Consider the following 10,464-nt stretch of genomic DNA (forward strand, 5'->3'; position numbering starts at 1 on the left):
TACAGTCGACCCCCCTATAAGATCATTGATTTTTCCGTTTTATCTGAATTACATGTTGTACGAGTCACTTAGATTTTACAAATACGTGTGCCGGGCTGTGAACGGCTCATATATTTGTAAAATCTAAGTGACTCGTACAACATGTAATTCAGATAAAACGGAAAAATCAATGATCTTATAGGGGGATCGACTGTAAACGAAACGGTGTTAGGCTTAAATTCACGTTGTTAGGCTTTCAAAATATAAATTGAAAACGTTAAACTTAACAGTAACGTACTTCACAATTAGCAGAACAACTGTTATTTTGGTTCTGCTGCATGCCAATCCTTGAGCTATTTTTGAGTCGGGACAAATGTTTATAAGTAATTTCGGCAGACGCTCCATACCAAGAAACGCAGGTTGTGCTTTGCTACGAATGCTGAAAGGCGTATTTCCCCTTAATAACAAATTTACATTAATAATACTACAGTAATGAATCAATTAGTTTTATTTTTATTTTTTAACTGTCAACGGTACAGTACCTTCTTTAATTGATGCCACCAATTGTTTTTGCTTTGATCCTGATATAGCAAGTTTTCATCATTGAAACGGGTTCACTTCAGATTGTCTCCACTTTTCTGTATGAAATTTCCCGACACTATATTTAAGTAAAGCGTCTTATCCACTTGAAACAAAANATGTGATTTTTTTCATATGAATATAACAAAAACTTGATTTTTGGCAAATTTTTAAAATAATATAACCTGACTGACCTTGAATCACCTAAATGACCCTTGGTCGTTAAGGGAAGTAAAATAAAATAAGGGGGCGGTGAACCCAGGCAAGTAAGAGTTAAAAAGACCAAAATATATATATCTTGAATAACGTCATCTTTTAAATACCTTACAACTAAGCATAAGTGTTTTATTGCGTTCCGATTCGTTGAATCATCCACGATAAGGTAAAATTTCTTATTTCGTAAATCTTCACAAACCTGAAGAAAATTCTCGTTAACAGTAACGTACTTCACAAATAGCAGAACAACTGTTGTTTTGGTTCTGCTGCATGCCAAACCTTGAGCTATTTTTGAGTCGGGACAAATGTTTATAATTAATTTCGGCAGACGCTCCATAGCCAAGAAAAGCAGGTTGTGCTTTGCTGCGAATGCTGAAAGGCGTATTTCCCCTAAATAACAAATTTACATTAATAATACTACAGTATTGAATCAATTAGTTTTATTTTTTTATTTTTTAACTGTCAACGTACAGTTCCTTCTTTAATTGATGCCACCAATTGTTTTTGCCTTGATCCTGATATAGCAAGTTTTCATCATTGAAACGGGTTCACTTCAGATTGTCTCCACTTTTCTGTATGAAATTTCCCGACACTATATTTAAGTAAAGCGTCTTATCCACTTGAAACAAAATCTAATATTAGACGATATGACATTCAGCACGACGGACTTAGGAACTGACGTAAACAGAAACAATGACATCAAGAAGATAGGGACTCGCTTGCTATAAGGAAACAAAATCTACTTCGGGCACACAAACATACTAGAAAGCAGACTCCTTAGTAAAATGAAAAAGCTAACTGTATATACGCCGCTGATTAGACCTGCGATTCTGTATGAATGTGAAACATGGCCAATGAAAAAGCAGGAAGAACTACAACTACAGAAATTTGAAAAAAGTACTAAAAAAATCTTCATATTTGTGGAAAACTATAATGATAATGGTATCACGCTCAATAAAGAACCAATATGGAGGAGAAGTACAAATTAGGAACTACAGACAAACTATGACAAGAAAGTGATCACAGAAATAATTAAAATGAGAAGATTACAGTGGCTAGGCCATGTTGTAATATTTATTAATTTTAATTTTGCTCTGCTACTACAAGATGACTTTTGTAACTATTTTACATTTATTGGTGAATTTTTTATGAAGCCTACAAAGAAAGGTCGACTTCGCCGATGAAATTGTTATTGCCACGTATAGCGTGTGAAGGGACAAAAAACACACTAAGACTCATCTAGGTATGTATAGTCAAAGAAAATATATTTTTCTGTAAATATAAGGCTTCCTATAATGGCAACAGCTTCACGAGGGCTCAACTATGAGGGGAAAAAGAAGAGGCCAAGAAGCATCTTCTTTTTTCCCTCACATTTTCCCCCTTATATTAGTCATTATTAATTAGAATTTTTTTCTGCAATCTACACGTCATGCATACATTTTGCTATACGTCATACTTTATTTAATTAATTTTCTAAATTGACCTTAAAAGTACTTGTTTAGTCTACATTTTTCAAATACGCAGAAGTAATTTTGTTTGTTTTTCCTGTTCTTATGATAACAATTAAACAGAATTGATTAATCTCACATTAATGTACTGCATCGTCGCTTTCTCCTCTTGCTAAAATTTCGAACTTAATTTTATAATTTAGACCATAAATATTTCAAATGAATTCAGAAAAGGTAAGTGAAATATTTTATTTCTATTCTAACACATAGCGTATAATTGGCAAACCGTTTTATATGAAATTCTGACAACAAAAAGTTTGAAATTGTAATGTCACATCGAATAAGTTTCTATATTTTACCATTATCTTTTTATATAACTAGAAAATCTTTATGATAATAATTAGAGAAAAACTTAATAACTTGTAGTAATTACATTACGATTATTTTTAAAAAGGATGAAAAAGAAAAACATGAATGCCCTGAATGTGGAAGAAGTTTTAAGAAAAACTTCATGTTGAAAAGACATATAAGAAGACATACTGATGAAAGACCGTATGTTTGCGAAATTTGCGGAGGACGATTTTCCTTCTCTTCCACCTTAAAAAGACACAATAAAGTAGTACATTCAAAAGAACGAGGTTATAAACGCAACTATCAAAATTGCACATTTAATACTAAATATAAAAATAATTTTTTTAATCAGCTCCATGGAGAACATGTACAAGCAGTGTCTTCTCGAGTAAGTATATTTATTTCTTGCTATTTAAGTCAAACTTTATACTTTTACTGTTTATACTTTTTTATGTTCTTGGTCATGTTCTGTGCTTTTCTAAAAGTAAATACAAAAAATATATACATCTATGTAATTGAAATTTTTTATATTATTTTTGATATTTACTCTTAAACAAGAACAGAACATGGCAGGAAGTGCAACCAGATTATTTTCAAACACCATCAACAAGTGCCCAACTTTTTTATGCTTACTTTAAAAAGTATAAACCATTAATATTATTATGGTATAATATGGTAATAATATATAGTAATTATGGTAATAATATATGGTAGAATATACAAAAGATTTAACTATGTATTTATTTATTATATATATAATAATACAGTAGAACCTCGAAAACTCGGCCTAATGTGGACCGAAGGGTGGCCGAGTTTGTGAAAATGCCGGGTTATCGGAAATGGGGTTAAAAAAAATAAGTACGAGTGTTTCCTCAGAAAATACTGTACTGTACTTGTATGTATTGTTTACTTGAGAATATAACAGAGAATAAACTGCCCAAATACCCTTAAACAAAGGAAAAGTANTAAATGTTGTAGATACGCGTACGCAACTCAGCGTGCCGATTGGCTAGCGTATGTCAGATGATCACTCCTCAACCTATTATTATCACTTTGCCCAAGTAGGTGATAGCAGTATTCATAATGACCGGTCAATTTGATAAATTAATCAATATTTCTCACACTGCCCGCCCTATTTGGTCATTATTCATAATGCCCGATTAATCACTTCATCCATAACATATATATAATAATAGTAAACGAAATTGTGTAATTTAGAATTCAAGAGAAAAATAAAAACATTATTATTATTATGTGTTTTAAGAACAAAAATTTTTTTTATTACTACAACCATGTTTTGAATTAATTAAACATCGAAGTCTGGGGAACAAATAAATCGGAAGAAGAATACACATAAATGAATTTATTCTCATGTATAAGTGCAAATCAGAGTAAAGTAAAACAGAAATAACAAATTTCTACGTACAATTTCTTTAAAATGTTAATGTAATCAACTGTACAATTACTAAATTTTTCTCGCAAACAAAATATGAATCTTTTCTTTATTGGACATTTAATAATATAAGCCATTGAATGCGTGTTTGAATACATGTAACGAAATGCCTAAAACGGCCATTTCGGGCGTCCCTAGCTATTATTTAAATTAACAATAAATTTAGTATATTATTATTAGATGCGGTTTATTTCATTTTTAACTACGTTTTAGTAGGGTAAGCCATGAGAATGCACAATAAGAAGGGATTTTTTCGAAATTTCCCCGTGGGGGGAGAGGGAGCGCATTATGGCTTAAGCGGAAAAACGGCTTCTACTGTACTATTTTGGATGCAAATTTTTGTTTTCAACTACGTTTAGTCTTCATTAAGTACTTAGGTGTACTAAATTGATAACATTTCAGACATCGTTAGAAATATTTTTATATATTTCGATTTTTAACAAAATGTTCGAACCGTTTTAAATTCGAATTTGTTATCGCGTATTGATTCGATTATACAAGCATTATAAACGTTCCAGAAAATCGATCAAATGGAAAATAGTTTGTTTGGTTCTGAGCAATTCTCATCGATTTCAGCGGTAGGTGTTATATAACAATTATATGGTATAATATACTGAGTATAAATGGGTTTGCTTGCAAAATCTGCGCCGGCGAAGTCGCGGTTAACAGCTAGTGTTTTTATATTGTAATGAAGCATATGTATTTTATAGTTTAAAAACTTAAATGGCTTAAATGGCGTTTTTTCTTTGTTAGTTTTTAATAATTTTACTGTTAATTTTTTTTATATTTAGGTTCTTGTGATTAAATTTAAAAAATAACATTACATAATGTAATTAATTCATTTCAGCAAATTCTTCTTAAAAGACAAGGATTTTCGTATATAATTATATAAATATGTTTTAGTAAATGTTAAAAAAATAAAATTCCATTTAGATTTGAAAGTGACTGCGATTAAAGAAATAATAGTTATTAATTCTCATGTAACTTTTCTTCGTGTAAGTATTCAAAAGTTACAGGAAATGAGAAAAATTCATGTTACTATTTAACTTTATTTTTAAAATAGTAAATGTTACATTTTTTTATTTAATTTATATTAATTAATCAACTTATAAAACGTATGATAATTAGATTCCATCAATAGAAACGAAAGGAATAATCTATGAATGTGATATTTTCAAGAAAATAATCTTGCATAAATGGATTTTAAATTGTCACAAGAAATGGAAACATCCACAAGCAACTGAATCTTACTCTAAAGTACGTAAAGAAATTTTTTGAAATATAATCTTTTAATAATTAATCGCATATTATTATAATTTCAAAAAGATAATGTAATAAAATTAAGTTTTACTTTAACTATTTACTAATCAAATTATATCTTATCTGTTGACTTTAATTTACTCGTGTTGTTGCGTATAATTTGCATGTTTATCGCAAGTTAATTTTTCAGTAATACGATAGAATTGTATTTTTATTTAATTAATTGTCTACATCAATATTCGAATTTGTGTTTAAAAGAAATCGTCTATTAAAACACATTTTTAGTAAATTTAATCGTAGCATTTATTTCGAAATATATCCTTTTTTACGTAAGTTGTTTTATAATTCGTTATTACAAAAGAATGTTTTTATCACAAACACGTCACATTAAAATTTTAAACATCTCGGAAGTTTAATCTGATTTATATTCAACGTTATATTAATTTGCATGATATTGAAGACACTAACATTTATGTAATTGAAATTTTTTATATTATTTTTAATATTTACTTTTAGAAAAGCACAGAACATGGCCAGGAAGTGCAAGCAGATTATTTTCAAACACCATCAACAAGTGCTCAAGCAAGAGGGTCAAATGAATCTGAACAAATGGCTTTAAAAGAAATAATTTTTACACCAGGAGAAGCTAAAGAATTTCTTAAATATTTTAACGTCTATTTAGAAATTAAGAAGTTGGAAACATCACAACTTGAATTCTACTCAAAGATAGTAGAGACAGTGGAAACAATAGAAATTAAATTCGAATGTCAGCTTTGTGGACAACAATTTCCTTTCGAGATTTAAAAAGCACGAGAGACAATTCCATCAATCTAATTAATTCTGAACATTCAGCTTTGAACATATATGAATTTATGAAGATACTGAAGATTATGAACGTTTTTATTACTGATAAATAATCACATCTCTGCGTATAACATTTATATTACGAAACAAAATTTAAAAGTTGTTTTTTACATTTATCCTGTCATAAAAAATTATAAAGAACCAAATAGCTTCAAAGCATTTTATATACATAAATTGTGAAAATCCACTATCTATACTGAGTAAATGTTCGTGTAAACATTTGAATGTTCGACACAATTTGATCTTTAACTTACTTAAATAGTAATTATAAAGGAAATGTTATATTATTCTATGTATAAAATTATATAGTCTTAATGTCTAGACACCATGGCTAGTTAACAAAATGTCTAAAAACCAATTCGCTCTTAGATCTCTTGTATCAAATATGCAGTTAAGAAACGGAATTGGTAGTAGTCTTAATGTTTAAATCGAATACTATAACATTGCGCGTATCTCGTTAGCATTGATGCAATGCCGGAAAGAAAGAAGCGATCCCTCACTTGTTAGGTATAGTAGAAGCGATTCTTGTACCTTTCAGCCATGAGAGAGACGATCCTTGAACTGATTTGGTGCGAAGAGACGATTTAAGAACAAAGCAATCGATGGCGTTTCTTGTGTTTGTTCGTTTATTGTTTGGTTTGTTCGTTTTTTTGCCTATTTTCCGTTAGGTGCGATCATTCACATCGGAAAGCATGGACATTGTCACTTTGATAACTTAACCTTTGTTTATAGAAAACGAATTCATGAATTCCTATTTTTACTTTCTATTTTCCTTGTATATGTACCAGAAGAAAAATATGGCGGCGGTTAAAAAATTATTTTCCTGAAGATTTTTACATTTGTCAGAGTAATCTTGAAACGTCAAGAAATACAATAACGTTCAGCGGTTTCTTACGTATGTATGGATGTTAATGTGACTTTGAAATTCGTAGATATATTGATAGTAAAATTCCTAAAGTAATTAACAGAATCCTTGTAATTTTTATTGTTGTCGCGATTTTGTTTACACTGTTTGAAGGTTAATAACTCCTTTGATTTTTGTCAAAAATTTCTAAAATTTTGCAGAAAAATTTTGTGTAATAGACAGCTTCATTCTCTTAAAATTTGGTACTTTAACGTCTCCGAGATGGAAAAGTAAAGGGTAGCGTGTGATATCTCGAGCAGGGTCGGACAATGACGATTTTTATAAAGACTCGCCCTTACCCCGAAATTTCGTCTCCCAAATTGTAAAAGCATTTGAGTCAATAAATTTTAAATTACCAATTGCCACTGAATTTCTTTTTGTAACGAAATACGGTATTTTATTCCAAACTTTGTTCTTGAATTATTTTTGAAAATTATCTGATATTTTGTTTTTATGTCGACATTATTTGTCTTTAAATGTCATCGTTAAAGAAACATTAATGCTAAATAATATCGATGTTTATGTAAACGTCATTTAATACCATATAACCAAGAATAAAACTCAGTATTGAAAAATTAAGCTTATTTTATATGAAAAACACTTGCTGATAAAAGAATAAAAAATAGAGATTTAATGAGTTTTATAATTTGTTTAGTAAAAGCCCAGAATTTTTAGAAAAAATATTTCTAAGAAAATCTACCGCACGGCTCTATTTGGAAGAACGACCATTCAAATGCAACAAAAACGACTATGGATAAATATTTTACGAAATGAAATATATCAAATTTATTAACTTAAAGTATAAAATATAATATCATGAAAAAATTTATATAACAGGTATAATTATTATAAATAAAACAGGTAATTTACAGTGAAACATTAAAAAATATACTTGTTATACCTGATTCATAAAAATCGTAAATATTAATTTTCTTCTCTTTTAATAGGTGTCCATAACTATTACAAAATAACATGAATTTACAACATATATTAATAATTATAACCCTTCGTACGCACGCTCGAGTCTGTCTCGAGCGTGGTCCTTAGCGTTACAAAAAAACGGTCCTTAAGGCCATTTTTTTAAAAAAATTATTTTTTTGGATGTTTTTTGTCTCCAAATTTTTTCAGAATTTTTTGCCCGCGCGAAAAAGTTGTATCGCGATTTTAATCAACCTTTAATTACGCGCGATTAACGCTTAATTTATTTTTAATGGGAATTTTTTTATCAAATTTATTTCATGGTTCCTAAGTTGTAGTGCACTAATTTGACTTTGGTAAAGTTATTTAAAGCTAGTTTCTGATGTCAAAAACGACCTCCAAAAGTTTTTAAATTTTTTTAATTAATATATTTTATTCTATATAAATTTAATTAATTGGGGGGTCGGAAATCGCAATAAAATTTTTATTTTTTTAAAAATATTCAAAAATATAGGCCAAGTTAGTACTCATCCTACTTTAAACCCTTGTCCTCCCGAGACATGTATGAGAATGCCCCGGGAAATCCAACTCCAGCTGTGTTCAAGGTCACCCAGCTGTGTAAACAATGACTCTTTGGTGTTAAATTTCGCAGAAAGGCAAGACAAAGGAACTTAAACTTCACAGCTTTTTCTTCAAAGTTAACGCATTTCTTTCGTTTTTTTTTCAGTTTTAAGTATTTTTTATGCTTAATTAAAAATTCTATAAAAAGTGGCCGGGTACGAAGGGGTTTTAATTAAATTAAAAGTGATATGAATAATCGCTTCAACAACGATTAAACGAGTTAAAAACCAAAGGGTTGAAGAAGTAGCATATGGTCTTTTAGATATTTTTACAATTTTCGGTGCACCAAGTATTCTACAAAGCGATAATGGCAGAGAATTTGCCAATAATATCATCAAAGAAATATGTAATATGCGGTCCGAGTTAAAAATGGTGCATGGAAAGCCCAGGCACTCACAAAGTCAGGGTTTAGTAGAAAATATGCTTAGTTCTTGGTTGGAGATTAACAATACTAACGAATGGTCGGAAGGATTACGTTTTGTACTACTGATGAAAAATCGAGCGCATCATACTGGTATAAACTGCAGCCCCTATGAGGCCATGTTTGGAGCAAAGTTAAAAGTTGGACTAAAGAATTTTATATTCAACGAATCGTTGTTCAACGTTAATACGGAAGAGGATCTACAGAGACTTTTTAAAACTATCAACGAAGTAAGTCAAAGTTGCTCAAACTCTGAAAGTCCGGGTATCGTCCGAAAAAACATTATGGAATATTATTTGATAATGCCACCCTTACATAGCAATATAACTGATGAAGTTCAAAGATCTACATCGTCTTCACGTGAATAAAATCTAAACCAGGATGTTATTAGTATTACAGAATTTATGAATGAAGAAGAAACAATCGAAACAATTGATCCAAAAATAGAAGAAAAAATAAGAAGTGTGTCTGAAACAAGTGCTTTGTTTAATCTTAAAAAGCAAGCAGAAAAAATGATTAATACATCAAATTCCAAATACACAGCAACTATTGTTGGTGATACAATAAGGATTGTGTACCTGATGAAGATCGAGCTCGCAGTGATGGAAAAAATATTTTAGGTGTCGTTATTGCGGTTAAAGATAAAAACCTTTACAAACTGGGTACCAAACATGGCATATTAAATCTATTATATTCCAGAAACCAATTTACTGTTTGTAAATAAAACTTTATTTCTGTTGGAGATGTACCGGGTGCAGAAATTTCGCTTAGAGAATGTGNTAACTAGAAAATATTTCTGAAAAAATTAATGATTAAATAAATAATTTATAATTATTTAGTAAAACGTAAATTTGTTTTTAAACGATAAAAACAGAACTCATCAGTGTACTGTATGTAGAAAAACAGTTCGTTCAAAAGCACTGTTAGATGATCACATAAGAACTGACTTCTTATGTGATCATAACAGTGAGAAACCATTTAAATGCGAAATTTGTCAACAACAGTTTGCCTACCGTAGAAATTTAATAGATCACAGAAGAATACATTCAGAAGAAACATCATTCAAATGCAACTACATAAACTGTGACTTTACTACGAAATGGAAACAAAGTTTAACGAGACATCTCTCTCATAGTGCCATATCAGGTTTTCTCGACCTCGGCCACACCCGGCGCAGATTAGTAAGTAGTTAGTAAATACGCCAAGGCGTTACTAGGGAAAGTTAGTACCCAGAGTGGTTTCTCGTTGCCTTCTCTGGGGCGCGATGTTACGCGAGGGGAACTAATGCCTTCCGGGAGGACTTTTATGGGGAACTGGCCTCCTATTTAGTCGTTATTGGCAAGGAGAAAACCCGGAAAACTCCAAGCAGCCAGCCTGTCCGATCGCGGCGCGAACCCACGACCGAACTCCCAGTGTTTAGGGTACGAAGACCACTCGGCCACTGGTGGGC

General features: G+C 30.6%; 2 protein-coding genes across 2 annotated transcripts; both read left to right on the plus strand.

The window, feature by feature from the left end:
- The first annotated feature begins 2,342 nt into the window (after positions 1-2,342).
- Positions 2,343-7,508, plus strand: LOC111619892 (zinc finger protein 429-like). The gene is made up of 4 exons (XM_023361719.1): positions 2,343-2,456; positions 2,677-2,961; positions 5,155-5,283; positions 5,803-7,508. The coding sequence occupies exons 1-4, from the start codon at positions 2,442-2,444 to the stop codon at positions 6,088-6,090; spliced, it is 717 nt and encodes a 238-aa protein (XP_023217487.1). The 5' UTR covers positions 2,343-2,441; the 3' UTR covers positions 6,091-7,508.
- Positions 7,509-8,944: 1,436 nt separating this feature from the next.
- On the plus strand, positions 8,945-9,382 carry LOC111619917 (KRAB-A domain-containing protein 2-like). Its single transcript, XM_023361741.1, has one exon. The coding sequence runs from the start codon at positions 8,945-8,947 to the stop codon at positions 9,380-9,382; it is 438 nt and encodes a 145-aa protein (XP_023217509.1).
- Positions 9,383-10,464: the final 1,082 nt, after the last annotated feature.

The sequence above is a fragment of the Centruroides sculpturatus genome, unplaced genomic scaffold (assembly GCF_000671375.1).
Source record: "Centruroides sculpturatus isolate CEXI.00-Female unplaced genomic scaffold, Cexi_2.0 scaffold160, whole genome shotgun sequence".
Lineage (NCBI taxonomy): Eukaryota > Metazoa > Arthropoda > Arachnida > Scorpiones > Buthidae > Centruroides > Centruroides sculpturatus.